Source organism: Pleurodeles waltl, chromosome 4_1 (genome assembly GCF_031143425.1).
Source record: "Pleurodeles waltl isolate 20211129_DDA chromosome 4_1, aPleWal1.hap1.20221129, whole genome shotgun sequence".
Taxonomy (NCBI): domain Eukaryota; kingdom Metazoa; phylum Chordata; class Amphibia; order Caudata; family Salamandridae; genus Pleurodeles; species Pleurodeles waltl.
Window position 1 is genome coordinate 605444661 of NC_090442.1, and position 20530 is coordinate 605465190.

Sequence of the window (20530 nt, forward strand, 5' to 3'; positions counted from 1 at the left end):
GTAAAGGCACCCTGACCCATTGGGACTAATGGAGGGCTCTGCAAGGGACCCCTCATGGGCAATAAATTACCCAGAAGCCTTTTTTAACCACAAAATGAGCCGTGGATCCTCCCCGGATCCTCACGGATTCGAGTAGATTCAAGTGGATTTGGAGAGAATTCAGGGATCAAGAGCCCAATTTAAAATAAAACATGCACTCACTCAGAGATCCTCACACCTACTCGCTCACTCACACACCCACTTACACGCTCACACACCCAATCACAGACCCATGCATTCCACTCACACACCCACTCACAGACTCACACAGCCACTCACATGCTGATTCAGACAATCAATCAATCAATCAACCATAGCATTTGTAAAGCACACTACTCACCTGTGAAGTTCTCAAGGCGCTGAGGTGGGAGGAGTGTGCTGCTACTGCTCGAACAGCCAGGTCTTGAGGTGTCTCCTGAAGGTTAGCAGGTCCTGTGTCTGTCGCAGGTGGATAGGAAGAGAGTTCCACATCTTGGCGGCCAGGTGGGAGAATGATCTGCCACCGGCGGTCGTTCTGTGGATGCGTGGAACAGTGGCGAGGACAAGGTCAGCGGAGCGAAGCTGGTGGGTTGGGGTGTAGAAGGTGAGTTGTCTGTTGAGGCATTCTGGTCCGGCATTGTGGAGTGCTTTGTGAGCATGGGTGAGGAGCTTGAACATAATTCTTTTGTTGATGGGGAGCCAGTGCAGGGCTCTCAGCTGGGCTGTGATGTGGCTGTGGCAGGGGATGTCCAGGATGAGGTGTGCAGAGATGTTCTGTATGCGTTGCAGTCTTTTCTGGAGCTTGGCCGTGGTTCCTGCGTAGCGGGCATTGCCAGAGTCCAGTCTGCTGCTTACGAGGGGTGACCATCCTTCTGGTTCCGGTGGGGATCCATCTGTAGATTTTCTGAAGCATGCGGAGGGTTTTGAAGCAGGAGTAAGAGACGGCTTTGACTTGCTGGGTCATTGACAGCGATGAGTCCAGGATGAACCCCAGGTTGTGTGCGTCGTCTGTGGGTGTTGGTGCAGTTCCCAGTGTGGCAGGCCACCAGGAGTCATCCCAAGCAGAGGGGGTGGAGCCGAGGATGAGGACCTCAGTCTTGTCAGAGTTCAGTTTCAGGCAGCTGTTCTTCATCCATTCGGCGATGCCCTTCATTACTTCATGGAAGTTGGTTTTGGCAGTGGCGGGGTCCTTGTCGAGGGAGAGGATCAGCTGAGTGTCATCGTCGTATGAGATGATGTTGAGGTCGTGTGATCGGACGATGTTTGGGAGCGGAGCCATGTAAACGTTAAAGAGGGTCGGGTTGAGGGATGACCCTTGAGGTACGCTGCAGATGATCTTGGTGACTTCAGAGCGGAATGGAGGGAGGTGGACTCTCTGGGTTCTGCCGTTGAGGAAGGAGGGGATTCAGTCCAGGGCTCTGTCGCGGATCCCTGCGTCTTTGAGGCATGTGCGTAGGGTGTGGTGGCAGACGGTGTTGAAGGTGGCCGAGAGGTCCAGGAGGATGAGGGCTGTGGTTTTGCAGTTGTCAAATAGGGTCCTGATGTCGTCGTGGCGGTGATGAGGGCGGTTTTGGTGCTGTGTTTGCTGAGGAATCCGGATTGGGAGGAGTCTAGAGTGTTGTTCTCCTCGAGAAAGCTGGTCAGTTGTTTGTTGACAATCTTCTCAATGACTTTTGCCAGGAAAGGGAGCAGGGATATGGACTAGAAGTTCTTGAGGTCCTTTGGGTCCTCCTTGGGTTTCTTGAGGAGGGCGTTGATCTTGCCGTGTTTCCAACTCTCCAGGAGGTGGCTGTCTCGAAGGAGCTGTTGATGATCTTCCGGAGTTGGGGTGCGATGACGGAGCTCGCTTTGTTGAAGATGTGGTGAGGGCAGGGGTCGGATGGTGAGCCGGAGTGGATGGTGTTCATGATTTTGAAGGTGTTGTCGCCGTTGATGTGGGTCCAGGAGAGTAGGAGGTTGGTGAGGCTGGAGGGCAGTGAGTCTGTGGTGTCAGTGGTTGACGGGGGTGTCTGGGTGTTGAAACTGTCATGGATGTCTGCGATCTTGTGGTAGAAGAAGGTGGTTAGGGAGTCGCAGAGGTCTTGCGATGGCGGGATGTCGTTGGCGTTGGAACTGGGGCTGGAGAGTTCCTTCACGATGTTGAAGAGCTCCTTGTAGCCGTGTGCATTGTTGTCGATGCATTCTTTGAAGGCAGTCCTTTTGGCGGCTCGGATGAGTTGGTGGTGTCTGCAGATGGGGTTCTTGAAGGCTGTGTGGTTGTCCGGAGTCTGTTCTTGTCGGGGCACTTCTTCTCGAGTCTTTGGCATGTTTGCTTGGATTCTTGGAAGTCGGCGGTTAACCAGAAGGACTTTCTGTCGGTGCGTCTGTTTGAAGGTTTCTTGATTGGGCAAGAGTGTTGGCACAGTCGTCGATCCATTGCCTGAGGTTGCGTGCGGGTGTGTTTGTGTCGGTGGTGTAGATTGGTGGGTTCTGGGAGAGGGTGGTGATCAGCTGATCTTCGGTGACCTTGTTCCAACTGTGGTGAAGAATCCGCTGCAGGTGGTAGTGCGTTGTGGGTTTCTCGAAGGTGAAGTGGATGCAGTGTTGGTCGGTCCAGTGGAGTTCGTGGTGTGGCTGAAGGAGACATGTTTACTGGCAGAGAAGATGGGGTCGAGCGTGTGTCCTGCGGAGTGGGTGGGTGTCATGACGAGCTGCTTGAGTCCGAGGTTGGCAAGGTTGTCGAGCAGGGTGGTGGAGTTGTTGTCTTTGGTGTTCTCGAGGTGGAAGTTCAGGTCCCCAAGGAGTATGTAGTCTGTGGATGTGAGGGTGTGCCTGCTGACGACATCTGTGATTGGGTCACAGAACTGCTCTCAGACTCTGTGGGGTCTGTAGATGAGGGTCCCTCTGAAGGTGGTGTTTGGGTGGGTGTGGATCTGGAAGTGTAGGTGTTCGGCGGCGCTGAGGGTGTCTTCGGTGCTGGCCGTGATTCTGAGGGTATTCCTGTGGAAGATGGCGATGCCTCCTCCTGGTCTGTTGGTGCGGTCCCTATGGGTGATCTTGCAGCTGTCCGGGATGGCTATGGCGATGTCGGGCACTAAGGAGGGGTTCATCCAGGTCTCTGTCAGGAAGGCGACGTCCGGGGAGGCTGAGTCAAGTAGATTCCAGAGTTCAGTGGTGTGTTTGTGGACGGAGCGGATGTTGAGTAGGATGCATCTGAGATGGTTGCGTCTTGCCCTGGCGGGCAGGTCGCTGGCATGGAGGATGGTGAAGGTGCAGCTCCGGCAGGCGAAGGGTCTGTGGGTGAGCCACGGGGTGGCCTGTTGGCAGGTGGATGAGCGGCCGGCATTGAACGCGTGGAGGGTGATGGCATCGTAGTGGCAGGGTGCGTCGCGGCAGTGGGGGGGAGCGAGAACCAGGGGTTCCGGTGCTGGGCGCGGTCCGGACGTGGACGGGCTTTCCTTAGGCGTGCCTTTGGTGTTCGAGTGGTGCGGCCTCACAGTGGCGCCATTAAGTAGGGAGTGGGGAGGAGAGGACAGCTGGGAGGCGGGAGTGGGGGCGGAAAATGTCACAAAAAAAGACACACAACCACTTACACACCCACACACCCATACAGCCACACACACTCACATACCCATGTAGTCACACTCTCAGACCCTCAAAACCATTCACAAACCCACTCGCAGACCCACACAGCTTTCACACTCACTTACACACCCACACAACCACTTACACACCCACTCACACACCCATACAGCCACTCACAGACCCTCAGAACCATTAACACACCCACTCACAGAGCCACATAGCTTTTACACACCCACTCACACACCCACTTACATACCCACACAGCCACTCACGCAACCACTCACACACCCATACAGTCACTCATACACCCACACACATACCCACAAAACCACTCACACACCTACTCACCCACCCACGCAGCCACTCCCTCATCTACTCACAAACCCATGACACACTCACACACACTTACACACCCGCACAATCATTCACACACCCACTCACACACCCCCTCACGCACCCCCTCACACACCCAGGTTGTAGGGGACTTTTAATTAGGAAATAGCATTAAAAAACCATAGCAATTCACTGAAAATGCCAAAGGTTAAAATGGTGCTATAGTTAGGAACTAAAATTTAAAAAAATCTTAGAAATTCACTGAAAAAAACAAAGGTTACATGGACGTAATAGTTAGGCTCAGATTTCACTCGTACAAAACCATTAAAATTCAGCAGTTATAGTTAGAGTTATTTTAAGTAACCGTAACTTGCGGCCTAAAGTAACCATAACTTGCACCCCTGTCATGCACAGTGTTTTCTTCAATAATTTGACTGCTAATGTTTCATTTATATTTTTAATGATGTTATAGTAATTGGTATGAGTGCTGTAATATCTGAGGTAATTAGCAGTGCATGGCGAGTGCGCGAGTAATAGTTACCGTAGGCTGCGAGTCATACTTTCTTGAAATAACTCTAACAATAACTGCTGACTTTCTATGTTTTTGGCGAGTAAATTCAGAACCTAACTATAACACCCCTGTAACCTTTGTTTTTTTTAAGTGAATATATATATGTATATTTAAAAAATCATCCTATGCTTAACCCTGGGTAGCTTGGCACAAAAAGCAGTCAGGCTAATCTTAGAGGCAATGTCTAAAGTGTTTATGCAGCATACAAATAGTAATAAAATGAAACCACAACACAATAAAAATCCCAAACCAATTTAGAAAAATAGAGTGTATTTTAATAAATTATTTGACCCCAAAATGACAAAAACTGAATTATTAGAACCAGAGTTATGAATTTTTAATTTTAAGGTTAGAAATAGTGCTTAAAAGCAAAAAGCGCCAACCGCGGACATTTGGTCACGCTAGACCAGGGCAAAGTCAAAAGTTAAGGCTGACCGCGATGTTGCACGGTTAAGACACACAAAGTGGAGTGGGCTACGTCAGCACTTACCTTCGGACTTTGAACATTTTTGAAGAAAAATTCTCTGAGAAGGTGGAAGTTCAGAGGGGCAAGGCTGCAGGAGCATCTGAGGAGGGAGCGCCATCATCTGATATTCGTGGAAAGAAGCTGCACTAAAGATTTTTACCTTCGGACTTAGGGGCATATTTATGGGTGTTTGCGCCACACTTGCACCATGTAATGTGGTACAAGCGTGGAGCAAACCACCAAGTCATATTTTTAAGCCATGCAAAGCCACTTTGCGCAGCTTTGATTGGCTTAAAAAATATGGAATAAGGCAGCTCATATCACTGTGTTGCCTTACTCTGCACAACAGAGGTGTTCCATAGACATTGCATGGGTGTTCCCATGCAACTCCCATGGTTTTTGATGCATTCCCAGATTTACCAAACCTGGTAAACCTGAGAATGTGCCAAAAAGATATGCCTGCCCAGGAGAGGTGTAGCGAGGAGAAATATCCTTATAAAAGAGGAAAAAGCCTCTTAGGAGTGTTTTTGTGTAGGAAGGTGTCCTTTCCTGCACAAAAACAATCCTGCATGGAACACAGGCACCCTTGCACCATAGTGCAAGGGTGCCTGCATTGGTGCTAGGCTGCAAAATTGCATAGGGGAAAGGACAGACTGCGCTGTGTTGGATAAATATGGCATATTTCTACCCTTTCCCTGTGACTCAGGGCAGCAAAGCAAGATGATTTGCTGTGCTGCCCTGCACCACAAAACCCATATTAATGGGCCTGAGTCGTGCAGCTGGAAGGCAAAAATCTCCATTGGGACTGTGGCCAAAGACAGGTCAGTGAGGTCAGATACCCCTTTGGCGAAGGACAGCTTAAACAGATTTGCTGCTGCGGAGAAGGACATAGCGGGAGAAGCCACAAAGCCAATCTGACCGCTGATGCACCTCAGGTGGGTAAGAGAGCAGGTCGATCCCAGCCTTCTTCCAGCTCCTGGTTCTCAGAGAATTTTCTGGCCAAATATTGTCCAAAGTCCTCAGTTTTGTAAATTGGCCATCTGGGCACCTTTAGCATCACAACCAAGGGTCCGGGAGTGGCTGGAGACCTCTTCGGAGTTCAGGGCTCACTCAGACTGGGTCCAGGTGTGGGTTCAAGATGGTGGGAGCAGAAGATTACCAGAACCTTCCTTTTGTGTTTGTTTAAGGCATATAAGGTGGGAAAACTTGGCACTGAGGCAAAAGGACTAATTGTGAGGGTGGACACACTGCTCATGAGTCCCATTGGGTAATATTTCTCCTATCTCAGCTGTCCATGTTTCCGCAGCTTGACGTTGGCAAGGATAAGGGTGATGTTGGATTCGATCCCCATTTTGAAGCATTTTTATTTCTTAATTATCTAGCTTTGCTGTGTGCATGTATAAGTATATATATGTATTCACTGCATACATATTTATTGTTGACATATTGCACTTTTTCTGCTTAATATTATTCAATTGCTGTGATTATTTTAGTATCTACATGTGTTTTGCTGCATTCAAGTTAAATGCTCATGTTAATATTTTTGACTACTCTCATTTGAGACCTGGGAAGTGCCTTAATAAATTCATTACTCAGACTAAGAGTGCTGCACTCTTTTCATTTTTTAGCCTTGTTCCCTCTTAGTTTGAAGCTATGCAGAACAGTTTGGTGTAGACAGCAGGATACGAAGTGATAGATTTAAAAGTGAATAATGTTTGGCAAAAATTCAAAGGTGTTTTCCAGGTTCCAAAGGACATACCAGCGTGGGGAAAAACATCCTTTGATGTTCTTGTGAATAAATGGTCTTGTGGAGCAGGATTGTGTGAAAATTGGGGCAGTTGTCTTATCGATGCTGAGTCAAAAACAATTTTACTGTTTACAGAAAGTGCCAGTAGAACGGGGATGTGATTTATTTACTTTAGGCAGATGAGGCTGGATCCTGTTATCTGCTTATAGAAAAATGCACTAAAGGTATGTGCAGTTGGAGCAAGAAAACCAGCAATTAGAGTGGCAGCTAGTTGAAGCTAATAATAACGTAACCATGCTGTCTTGTCAGAATAAGTTATTGCAAGATAAAGCGGATACTTATCAATCTGTTACCAAAAAGGCAGCTGTTCACGTTGCCTAATACAAGTATTGGAACCATAGGGGTAGAGTCAATCAAAATAAAGTTCATTTAGCTATTGCTAAAGTAGGGTTAAATTGATATCCAGAAATCTGGGACTCTAATATCTGGGACTCCACTGATTTTTCCAGCTTCCGTCATGAGTCAGTAAAAAGGTGGGGGACAGCTTGAGCCAGATGAACAGAAAGTGGTTCGTGCACAGCCTATATTTAGATGCAAAATACAAGGCACCCCACAAAACCAGGGGGGGGTTTGAGATGCACTCCCTAGAAGATTATACACAACAGGAAGTCAATGATATCGTAGACAGATTCAAGCAGAGATCCGGGGAAACATTACTTACATGGATGGTGTGATTATTTGACACAAGACTTTTGGAGTAATGTTAGATATAGGAGAAGCTCCTAAGTTTTGTACTCTTAGCGCTGACCACATATTAAAGGAGCAGTTTAGGGGTTATTAGGGTAACCAACAGATCAACCTATTGCAGATAGCAGTCGTGTGGTGTAACCATAAGTAACCTACCGAATCAGACTGGCCACAAAATGACAAGCCCTGGTACACCTTAGAAGATGAAATGCAGAGAATTAAGGAGGAGGGAATGAAAACTGCTATTTTCCTGGGTGATGCGCACTGTATGTTAGACAGATTGCTCTCTATGTCGGTGCGAAATACAATTATTCCATAGTGGTTCTCTTGAAAAAATACCGAATTCCGGCAGGGTGTGAGGAAATAAGTGAGACTATACAGGAGTGGATTGAGGCAGGTGTAGTGGCTCCAGTCAATACTGAATGGCCTGTGCACCGACCAGATGAGAGCTATAGAATGACTATTGATTACCATGAATTGAACAAATATACGCCCCCTTTGATCGCTGCAGTCCCCAACATCATCACTTTGATTGAGAGAATACAAAAACATAAAGGGACCTGCTATGCAACCACTGATATTGCCAATGCTTTCTTTTCTATACCATTGGACCCTGAGAGTCAGGAGCAATTTGCTTTCTCGTGGAACGGTAGACAATTCCGAATGCTAAGACTCCCCTAAGAGTATGTACATAGCCCCACCATCTGTTACCCACTGGTGGCAGAACACCTGGATGAAGAATCTGTCATTCCAGGGGTGCAACTGTATTATTATAACGATGATGTGATGATTCAGGGAGAGACACAAGAACAGGTGCAGACTCAATTGGACAGGGTTGTGGAACTCTTGCGGAGCAAAGGATGGATGAATAATCCAGATAAGACACAAGGACCCTCTCAAAATGTGAAGTTTCCAGGAATTCAGTGGAGTCAGGGACATAGAGAAGTGTTGCTGCAGGCAAAACATAAGATATTAGAATTTGCCACTCCCCGTAATAAGCAGGAGACTCAGTGATTCATTGGAATTTTTGGATTTTGGAGACAGCATATCCCTCACTTGAGTCAGATTTTGGCCACTTTCTAAACAGTGACAAGAAAGGAACATGAGTTTGAATGGGCAGAGCTGCAGCCGTGTGCATTTGACTTGGCAAAGGAGGCGATTCAGCAGGCTTTAGACTTATGGCCAGTACAGGAAGGAGACATTGAGTTACATGTAACCGTTCAGGGGTAATATGCAAATTGGAGCATGTGGCAAAAACAGGGAAGAAAGAGTGTGCCCATGGGTTTCAGGACCAAAATGCTACCAAATGCTGGAGAGCAATATACTCTCTTTTAGAAACAGTTACTTGCGTGATACTGAGCTCTAGTGGATACTGAGCAACTGACCCTAGGTCATAATGTGATTCTGAAACTTGAGATTCCAATAATGGAGTGGGTGATAAGTTCACCTAAAACTCACCGACTAGGACATGCACAAGAGGCCAGTATAATTTGGTGGAAGTTGTACATACAGGACAGAGCCCGAGTGGGACCAGCAGGGACAGCAGCCCTGCATGTACCTATGGCACAAGCACCCGTGCAGGATAATAAGAGGGTGCAGGAGGTACCAAGGATAAAAGAGTCACTGGTGAGGTGGGGTGAGCCATTTGAATCCTTGTCCCCTGAGGATAGGAAGCATGTATGGTTTACCAATGGTTCAGCCAAGTATGTGGGGACCAAAAAAGATTAGAAGGCAGTGTCATATAACACAGTCACCAAGACGTTGCTATCCACTACGGGAAAAGGGAAGAGTAGTCAATATGCAAAATTATATGCTGTATATCTGCCACTGAAACAAGAATTGCCCGGGACCTGTCACAATTATACTGATTCTTAGTCTACCGCCAATTGGTTAGCCACCTGGCTTCCACATGGTATGCACATAACTGGCAAATACATTCTAAGGAGGTGTGGGGTAAGGAATTGTGGCAAGAAATTTGGGAAATGCAAAGAGCAAAGTACTGTTACTGTGTATCATGTGGATGCCCACTGTCCCACCGATTCACTAGAATGGTGGTTTAATTCCCTTGCAGACAACAAAGCCAAAACCTCAGAGGCAAAAGTGACGACACAGGATTCTGAATTGGTGGGGATGGCTAAGTGGGTGCTCCAATAAATGTGGACATCTGGGAGAGAAGGCCACTAACATGTGGGCAGAGATTAGAGGGATGCACATTCCCCTAGATCTGATAAAACAGTGATCATGCAGTGTCTTATTTGTCAACACACACAACAGAGATCTGTCCCGCAAACAGTCAAAGGTCAGTTGGGGAGAGGGAAATTGCCAGGGCAGATTGATTGCTTGGGCTACTACTGACTAGTCGCGGGTGTCAATACGCTTGCACAGTAGCAGACACTTATTCTGGTCTGCTTACCTGGTTGCCGACCCTTGCAAACGTGCTTCTTAGTTTAATACCATTAAAATTCTGCACTTGTTAATGTTGTATTACAGAGTACCACTCCAAGTCCAGAGTGACAACGGGTCACATTTCAAAGAAAAATTTGTTTGATTATTGCTCACACCTCCTACCCAATCGTTGAGTACGAGCAAATGCATCGCAAGGTGATAGTAGTAGATATTAGACATTCCCAACCCTCTGTCATAGACGTCTCTTTGGCAAGTAGTGAGTGCCAATCTAGGACGGGTGCCGTGTCCACAGGAACTGGCGCGCCACTGAATGCATTTCTTTGAACCATTTCTTGGGGATTGGGTATAGGAAGTTCTGCAGTAAATAAAGAAGCCTAGGGAGGATCATCATTTTATAGAGTGCAGATTGAGGGGTAGGGTTCGCCAACGTTGAAGATCATCCTTGATTCTTGTAGTAAGTGGTGTGACATTAAGTTCGCATGCTAGTTCTGGAATAAGGGCGATGTATACTCCCAGATATTTGAAACTATTTAGACGGATGGGGATGTTGTGTTGCCAGTCAATACAATCCCTCGAGGGGTGCAAAGGAACCAGCAGAGATTTGCGGGGGTTTAAGGTTAGGCCTGAGGCGTCTGAGAAGAGGTCCAGGATCTGTAAAATACGCAGGCCGCTTATGGCCGGGTTGGCGATGTAGAGGAGAACGTCTTCTGCGTAGAGTGCCACCTGGTCCTCTGGTCCCGCTGGCCAAGACCATCCCTCAATCTGAGGGTCTTCACGCAGCAGTTTCGCCAAAGGCTCTATTACAAGTGCGAAGAGCAGCGGGGACAATGGGCATCCCTGACGTGTGCTTCGGCTGATAGGAAACGGGTTGGATCCCACTCCATTTACTTCACCCTAGCGGTCGGGTTAGAGTAAAGTAGCCCCACTAGGCCTCGGAATTTGGGACCAAGTCCATTACCCCGCAGAACACGATCGAGGTAGGACCAGTCCACTGCATTGAAGGCTTTTTCGAAATCGAGTAAGAGTAGAGCCAAGGGGGATCGGGTCAGGGCCCCACGGTGTGCCAGGGCCAAGTGCAGACGCCTGATGCAATGTCTATTACTTCGGGAGGGCATGAACCCGCATTGGTCAGGGTGACGGGAGGGCTGTTTTCAACCTAGAGGCAAAAATTGAAGACAACACTTTAATCTCGGTGTTCAAGAGGGAGATGGGCCGGTATGCCGAGCAGTGTCGTGACGGAGGTTGGGTCTTAGGGATTACCACAATTGTGGCTAGGTCGACCCCAGAGGGGAACTGACCACTTCTTTCTGCTTTGTCATACATATTAAGTAGAGGAGGACCTAGGATGTCGCCACATCTACTGTACAGTTCTGCTGGGAAGCCGTCCGAGCCCGGAGTCTTACCTGGTGATAAGTTAGCTATTGCATCAGTAATTTCTACCAGGCTTATAGCCCCTTCTAAGCTTTCCCTTACCACCTGAGGAATTTTGGGGACGGTAATGTCGTTGAGGAGGGGGGACTCCCTTTCTGCCAGTGCCCGGGGGCGCTCCGCAGTTAGCCGTGCGTAGTAGGATGCAAAGCTCTGTGCGATATCTCTAGGTGTCTTGGAAAGAGATCCCGTATCATCTACGATCTCTGAGATGACCCTGTTAGCCAATGGCTGTGTAGCTAGCCAATGTCAAAGTTTTCCATTTTTGTCCCCCCAGCCGTATACTTGGGCTGTCGACGCTCTCCAAATATGTTTTGCGGACTCCAACAACAAAGTGTTTAATCTCATCTCGCACCTTAATGAGCTGCTGCAAGCAAGGGGCTGAAGGAGAAGTTGAGTGCCGGCGCTCAAGGCACAGTGCCGGGCCTCTAGTTCTGATACTTGAGAGTTTCGTGCGCGTTCACGTATACGAAGGAGATGTTTGGCGTGTCCTCTAAGGGTATTGTGTGAGGTGATTTCTAACTGCTAGCGTGTAGTCGCCGTCTTGTAGGTACCATTCGTTCAAACGCCACATTGGACGTTGGGTGGGATCCACGCCGCCTAATCGGATTTGTACTGGGGCGTGGTCGGAGACCCCGTGAGGTAGGATTTCGGCCCCCATGACATTGGCCATGTCTAGCGCAGGCATAAACACGAGATCGATTCTGGCGTGCCTCCTATGGGCTGCTGAGGTGTGTGTGTACTGTCGCATCCTGGGGTGCCAGGTTCTCCAAACCTCGCACAGGCCGAGGCTCTCTGCCCAGCCATTCAGGGCCATTGCCCGGCCAGACCGGCTGATGGTGATATCGCCAGACACATCTAGTCCGGGATCTAGGATGGCATTAAAATCTCGTCCTATTAGTGTAGTGCCCTGGGGGAGTCCGGCCACTACTTGGCAGAGGGAAATTAAAAAAGGCATCGAACCCGATTGGAAGGGCGTATGCACATATGAGATTGAGCGGTAGCCCATGGAGCGACCCAGACACTGTGACGTATATACCCTGTAGGTCGGACTGCGTGGCTGTAATCACCATGGGCAGTGAGCGATGAAGTAGGATGGCCACTCCCCTGGAGCCCCTAGAAAAGCCTGAGTGGTAAACTTTATCGTACCCTCTCCTCGCAAGCATGGGGCACCTAGTCCCAAGGAGGTGTGCCTCTTGTAGCAAGAACACTGAGGGGGTATATCTGTGGAGAGTACTATACACAGCAGCCCTCTTAATCTTGTCTAGGAGGCCGTTCACGTTCCATGAGAGTACCTGTGTCAGTTAGGGCCACGCATGGAGTGTGCAGGTGCGTTAAGGCGTCGAGTATGTGTCAGTGGGCACAGTGACGACTGTCTCAAGCAGTAAAGTAAAAAAGTCAAAACAGTAAAGGAAACTTACGAAAACATTATTGTTTAACCCCAATGTAAACTTTTCACCCCCCAACCACCCTCCACCCCATACTTCTACCCAGGAAGCATCTGTCGCCCAACTACCCAACCTAAACAATACAGCCAGATGGACTGTCATTGGAGTGGAGTGGTGGACCCCTCCATTCAGATGGATGGTCTGCAATCTATGAACGGAAGTCTCAGCCAGACGCGGTAGGCGGCGGACGGGTCGCCGAGTCGCGTGCAAGGCCCCGTTCCAGTCTGTATGCGCCGACTTTGGGCAGTGTCACTTAAATCCTGCGTGCCATGGAGTAGATCGTATTTCTTTTGTCAGCCGAGTGTCGGGGATTGGCTCAGGCGGTCACTGTCCATCACATGTGCCGGATCTAGGGCATCCGGGGCTCCCACGGGAACCTCTCCGGTCCCAGGGTCAGGACCTCGGTCCCCACCTTCACCTGTAGGATCTTCGGGGCCCCTCCACCCCCACACCTAGATCTAGTGCACTTTCTGCTCTTCTGCTGTGCCATCCAGGCGGGAGGTCTACCCCAGGGGGAGCCTCCAGTCAGACCAGGGGGACCTCTCCGAGACCTGACACCCTCCTCAGTCAGCCAGTCCCACGCCTCCTCCGGAGATTCGAAAAAGTACGTCTTTCCGGACATAAGGAATTTTAGGCGCGCCGGGAAAAGGAGCACATACGAAAGTTGCATGGCCCTGAGTTTTTGTTTAACTTGTTTGTATGACCGGCGCCGGGTTTGGACCTCACGGGTGTAGATTGGGAATATCAGGATCTTGTGGTTGTCCCAGTGGAGGTCAACCAAGCATCTGGCCTCCTTGAGGACATTCTCCCAGTCTTTAAAATTTAGGAAACGCGCAATCATCGGTCTCCTGGGACCACCCGGGGGGGGGGGGGGGGGTCGTGGGGCCAGAGCTCTGTGAGCACGCTCGATTGCAAACCAGGATGAGAGAGTTTGATCCGGCATCCAGGACCTGATCCAGTGCTCAAGGAATTCGGAAGCTTTATTGTCTTCTGCTCCTTCCGGGTATCCTATAAAGCATAGGTTGTTGCGCCTTGAGCGGTTTTCTACGTCTTCGGCATGGCGGTGTAGTTTGCCGTTCGGGTTTACAACTGGGCCACTTTGGTTCTGAGGTCGGCCAGCTCGTCCTCGGCATGGGAGACACTGCTCTCTACCTCCGTGATCTGGCCCACTGCATTTCTGAGATCCTGTCTGATTAGGCCCATATCCTCTCGCACCTCTCCTATCTTAGTCTCCACTGCCAGTTGCGATGATTGGATAGCCTGGAGGATTGCGTTCACCCCGTCTGGCGCGGGGCACCCGGAGGCCACGTCTCCGTCGCCTTGAGAGGCCGCCGGAGTGGTAAACTGGTCAATCTTCTGCTGGGAGGCCGGTGGCTGTCTATTTGCTCTGTCCTTCCCCATTTCTCTTCCAAGAGTATGACTTGACCTCTTTGTGTCAAGTAAGGTTTCAGACTAGGCGCCAGCCACCCCACGACCTCACACGTCCTTAAGTCCCAAAAGGATATCTCCAGAGGAGGAGTCTCAGTGGCCAGTCCGGACACCACAGGAATGGCGACTAGTCCGGAGGTCTGCATGTTAGGTAACTATCTGTGGGTTTACCTCCCATCGGGCAATCTCCCCCGGGAGCGAAGCGGTATCCACCCGGCCACGCCCAGCTGATGTCCAAACGTCTCAGGCCAGTACTGCCAGACACCTCTCACCTCCAGAGACTTCTGTAAGCATTTGTTTCTCCCGGAGGGATCCTCGAGAACATGAAGAATGCACCTGTCAACATCTCCAGCCCAAGTCCCTCAGTGGTTGGTTAGGTGCTCCTTACTGTACCTTCTCCTCCTGCGCTGCTGTATTGCGGTCCCCTCCTCTGGGCCTGTTTTCGTCCCAGGTTTAGAAGGAGCCTGGGGGTTCAGTTCCTCCCTCGCCCTCCGGTGCAGAGCATCCGTGGCGCCACGTGTTGGTAAGAAACAGGGGAAGGGAAGAGGTCTAGCAGCGGCAATGGGGTGGCCCCCAAACAGTCCACCACTTCTTTTGGAGGCAGACCGGGCACGAGCGCCTCGAGGAGTCCTGTTTTGTTCTTGCGGGCCCACACCCACAGCAATCTTGTTCGCCGGTCTCCCTCGTCCTAGGTTTAGAAGGGGCCTGGGGGTTCAGTTCCTCCCTCGCCCTCTGGTGCGGAGCATCCGTGGTGCTGCATGTTGGTAAGAAACAGGGGGAGGGAAGAGTCTGGCAGCGGCAATGGGGTGGCCCCTAAACTCCAGCCGGTCCACCACTTCTTTTGGAGGCAGCCCGGGAACGGGCGTCTTGAGGAGTCCGGTATTGTTCTCGCGGGCCCTGCACCCGCAGCAATCTTGTTCGCCGGTCTCCGCTCCTGCGGGGACTGGCCCGTAAGGTACATCCAAGCGTCAGGCCACTTCGGCACCGGCGCGGTGCAGGGCCGGCTCCAGAATCATAGGCCGCCGCCCGGACCCAGGTCACCCTCCCGGACAGTCTCTGGAGTCCAACGAGGAAGGCCCGACATTCCTCCCACGGGCCCCGCACCCGAGACCAAGCAGTCCAGCGGTCTCCGCCCCCGAGGTGGCGGGCCGGCGTGGCTCACCAAAGCTCCAGGCCGATCCGGCCCCAGATGGCCTCCGCCTCTACCAGCGCGGCACAGGACCAAACGTCAGACCCGAGGTCGCTGCCTCTGCACCCAGGCCGCAGGCCTCGCCAGTCTCTCCAATCCAGGGGGGAGACCCGCGGCAGCCGGGGCTCCCTCCTCATGTGCCGTCGCTGCCGCTTTTTATCACCTGTTCAGGGACCCACACGCCGGGTTTCAGTATTGGGCCCCTTTGATCTCTTCACCACTGCCGCCCCTCAGCGCGTCCGATCCGTGACTCAGTACCACTCTTCAGGGGTGCAGCAGGCAGTCTCGATCCTCACCGCCATCATGGCTGTGGGCTCGGTCGAGTTATTGCGGGATCTAAGCACTGCCGCTCCTCGCTCCGCGGCTCTTCAGGGTCTCCGGTGGGCAGGGAGCCCGTAGGGATTGCCAGACATGTGCTACAGGGTAGGAACAGGATCGGCTTCCACTGGCGGATGACGGAGGGGTCCAGAGCACTCTCAGAGTGCGACCGCCATCTTGACGCCCGAAGCCACGCCCCCTTGCTGCAAATCTTTAATGCCACCAACAAAGATTGAGCTGTTAAAAAAGTGACATGTTGTAACACGTTTATGAATACTGCAGGTTTTGGCAAGAGGTAACAGCTGAGGAATTGGATAATCTAACCCATGTGATTACTTACAATATTACTACCAGTGATGTCTGCTATGACTTAACTTGTGACTCTCACAAATTGGAAAATTTTCTCAAATGCCCTTGTAGACAACAACGGGGTCTCCTCAAGAGATCCTGCGGGAACAACAAGTACTGTGTCAGCATAGAAACTATAAAACTTGTACGAATATGGACAATAGCATGTTTTGCCAACATACTGTGACTGCTGCTAACCACATCAAGTATGTCAAACTGCCAGTGGGGTGGTTGTTCTCTTGTGGAAATACCACTTGTACATATTTTCCTGTCAATATAACAGGTGGACCATGTGTTTTTTCGCAGTTAGGACTCATGATGTTCCCATTTCACTTTGTAAATACTCGCTATCCAAGGCTAACACTTCAAGTAATCATACACTGTGGCTCTGAAATTCAGTTATTATCTAAATAAGAATATATGAGTTGAAGTATTTCTATAGTAGGAGTCCCTAGTCAAAGGGTAGAGTGTAATGATATGTGTATTTAACCACCGATTCCATCTTGACCACTGACTCAATTTTGTGCTTAGCTGAACTTCAGATGCCATCACATCAGTGGTGCAGGTATTTTTCCACGCTCAACTTGTTTTCTACATTGAAAGAGTTTTTGCTCTTCTCATCAGGGAAGGGAACAAATCATGGGGTACGCAATGATGATAAGAGTGCACAAGGGTGAGAATGTTTATAGCAGAGAAGGGTACGGCTCTGTCTTGGAAATGCACATTGGGATCTGGCCAATTCTTTTTGTGTGTTTTCAACACAGACCAATCACAACTAGCACTTGAATTTCACAACTTACTCGAAGGTAGAGGGAAGGTTACCAGAACCTTCCTCTTGGGTTTGTTTAAGGTATATAAGGTGGGAAACCTGGCACTGAGGCAGACGGAACTCGTTGTGAGGGAGGACACACTGCTCATGAGTCCCATTGGGGAATATTTATCCTGTCTCAGCTGTCTAGGGTTCCACAGCTTGACGTTGGCAAGGACAAGGATGATGCTGGATTCCATCCCCATTGTGATGTATTTTTTTTCTTATTGCTGTGATTATTTCAGTATCTGCAGGTGTTTTGCTACATTCAAGTTAAATGCTCACGTTAACATTTTTGAATACTTTCATTTGAGACATGGGACGTGCCTTAATAAAGTCATTAATCAGACTAAAAGTGTTGCATTCTTTGCACTCTTTAGCCTTGTTTCCTCTTAGTTTGAAGCTAAGCAGAACAAGGGCTGAACAGCAGGGCTGACTTCTGAAGGTTCATGTCAGTCTCCAGGCAGCAAAGCAGTCCTTCCAGGTAGGGCAGCAAAGTAGTAGAGAGCACAGCAGGTCACAGCAGCAGGCAGTCCTTCGAGAGTCCTTCTGCAGGTCCAGTAGTGAACTGAAGAGTGGGTCTGAGAGCCCTATTTTCATACCCTGGTGCCCTGCTCCTAGAAGGTGGGAGAAGATTACTGAAAGGTTCTTTGAAGTTCCAAGTGTTTCTGCCTCCCCTACCTCCTGGCTGGCTGCAGTGACAATACAGCGTCGTTAAGCCTATTGTGTGGTGGCTGGGCACAGCGTATTCAGGTGCAAGTGCGACTGTGCTAACCTCTGTTCCCTTCAATCCCCCATACAGCCAATGGCAAGGCCATTTAGGCTCTGCTAATCCCACTATTGTGTGACTTTCTGGGGTGAATTCACTAAGTCTCAACTGTCAGTTGCACACAGTCAAGTGACCTAAGGCAGGCTGCAGGCACGTAGAGCTAAGGGTAGGATAATGCCAGCTTTCTCAAAGCGGCATTTTCAAACATGTGATGATAAATTCAACATTACTCTTAAAGGGGGTTTATCATTACAAGTTGATTGGTACTACAATTACATGTCTACCTCCTCTCATTTAGAAATTACAGCCTACTAAATGTACGTAGGAATCCCCAATGTTATCCTTTGGGAGGGGTAGGCCTCACAGTATTGAAAAACGAATTCGTGAGTTTTTCACTACTAGGACATATAAATCTTAAAGGTACATGCCATACCTTTCAATTATACATCACCCTGCCCTATGGGTTATCTAGGACCTACCTTACGGGGTGTCTTATGTGTAAAAGGGGACTTTAATATTTAAGGCTTGGGAAAGTGTTTTGGATACCAAGTCTACATGGCAGTGGGCCACTGCATTCAGTCTACAGTGGAAGGCCTGGGAAATGTTCTAAAGTGCTACTTAAGTGGGTGGCACAACAAGTGCAGCAGGCTTACTGTTAGCATTTAATATACAGGTCCTGGGTATATGGTATACTATTCTACAAGGGACTTAACTATAAATTAAATGTGCCAATCAGTCTCAGGTATATGCCAAACAAACCATGTTTAGGGAGAGAGCACAAGCACTTTAGCACTGGTTAGCAGAGGTAAAGTGCACAGAGTCCTAAGGCAAACAAGCAAAAATCCAGCATAAAAGTAGGAAGAAGGCAAAACGTTTCGGGGTGACCATGTAGAGAGGGCCATTTCTAACAAGCACTCAACAATAACAACACTGACACTGAATCCGCTTGCCTTAGATATTTTTGTAACAGAGTTCTTAAGCATAGGATTAGTATGGTGCCACCCACACTGAGTTGGAAAAGTGACAAAGCCTTTTGCCATTATTGCAACAGCAGTAATGGACTCTGTACATTATTATATATATATATATATATATATATATATATATATATATATATATATATATATACATAACTGCAGAGGCGCACAGTGCCTATTTATAACCATTGTTGAGTGTGGGGAGGGGCCTTGGCTCATGAGAGGCAAAGCCTTGAGTGAGTCATGATGGACCTCCCCTCCCTCAACAATGGTAACAAATAGTATATTATACTTAGTGCATTTGCATTTGTAGTTTATGCAATGGTATTGTATCATGGTTATATTTAACCAAACCCAGGATGCCAAGAGTTACATTTGTAGAATATGGTAATATCACATTGAAGTAACCTTGTGATTAGTTGGAAAATTATTTTCCTTTGTAAAGTAACATGCAGCCTCAGAGGCAGTAAAATTGTTTTTCTCATATCAGCTTTACCGTAATAGGATAATAAACTCTAAGCTGACCATTGCACTGTAGTAATAAATGCGTCAGTGTAAATCTATTAGTATAGTTACTCTAAATGACTTGTATTTGGACCACATTTATTTTTACTGCCATGGCATAAATGTATATATTTTTAGCGATGTTATCATAAGCATTGGAGTAAAATGTCCACACTGAATAAAGATGTTGGTACTTGGGCAAGAAAATTGGGTAAAGTAATTGTGAAAATTATGGGAAATTATATATCCAGATTGTATTGTACACACACACACACACACACACACACACACACACACACACACACACTCACACACACTCACACACACATGTGTTATTTATATATGGAGAGTTATATTTATTTGTGTATACAATAGCATTATGTGCAATATTTGTGCAATTACTTTACTCCATTTTCTTGTCCAAGTGGTAAAATCTTTATGTAGTTTGGTAATTTTGTTACAATGGTTATTATAAAAACAAAAAAGAATGGAACGTAATGGATGTGCACACTTTTGCCCCATTTTTGCCCCAATTCAAATAGTTATTCCCACTGTATAAAGTGATCACTGTTATGTGTAGTGCTGTTTCATTTTAGCAAATTATAACGTAGCTCATTTCTCTATAAAACAATTCAGTTTGTAACTACTGACCCAAAGCCTATGCACATTGGTGACTGACCCAAAAAACTTGTCATGGAATCACTCAAAGATTTAAGAATATTTTGTATTTACCTTCTCCAGCTAAGTCATCATTGGCATACCCATCATCAATACCTGGGCTTCCCGCCAACTTTTCGAGCTGCAACAAATTCTCCACTTGCTTCTCTCGCGGGATCCTAAGCTTGGTTTCTGGCGGTCCTTGTCCATTAGTCAACAATACCTCATTTTGGTTGCGGGCCAGGTTATCTTTGGTCTGTTTCTTTAACTTATTCCATTCTCTCTTTAGCTCAGCAATAGACCTGTTATTGCCCGCCACGGCATTAACTTTGTTTTGGATATCAGACCATATTTTATTTTTCTCATTGCTGGTGGTTTTCAAAGAGAGGGAACCACACAGCTGGGGCCCAAATTTGGTGATATTCTCCACTAACACATCCAACTCCTTGTCCGTCAAGCTCGCCTTTTTCTGAGTGCCGGCTGCTCCTGCTGAAGACGGACCAATCTCAGATAATTTTGTTTAAACACAGATCATTTAAGGCCTACCTCAATGGCTTGTGACTTGAGAATTAGTTTTAAGGTCAGAACAATGGCACAGGACAAGGATATGAAGTATTTTTGTAACCTTGGTGTAGGACAGATGGAAATGGAGACATTGGAAACAGATGTACAAGCAGCTTGTACATATAAATTTCCAATATTTGTTTTGACTGTCTATGTTTGATAGGGTTATCAGTGGTGTACAGGTATAAACTGACATAGCGTTGGCAATTGGTTTTGGGTGACAAATATCTATGCACTGCT

At 48.3% G+C, this 20530-nt stretch overlaps 1 protein-coding gene across 11 annotated transcripts in view; it reads right to left on the reverse strand.

Moving 5' to 3' along the window:
* MYBPC1 (myosin binding protein C1) overlaps positions 1 to 20530 on the reverse strand; it is a 362797-nt gene that overhangs the window by 102712 nt on the left and 239555 nt on the right. For 6 of the 11 annotated variants that reach the window (XM_069229024.1, XM_069229023.1, XM_069229022.1 and 3 more), the window contains one exon: positions 19802 to 20215. The exons of 4 other annotated variants lie outside the window; for them this stretch is intronic. In XM_069229024.1, coding sequence (XP_069085125.1) covers positions 19802 to 20215 — 414 coding nt within the window. The remainder of the gene's footprint in view (positions 1 to 19801; positions 20216 to 20530) is intronic. One more of the 11 variants, XM_069229020.1, reaches the window with a different exon arrangement.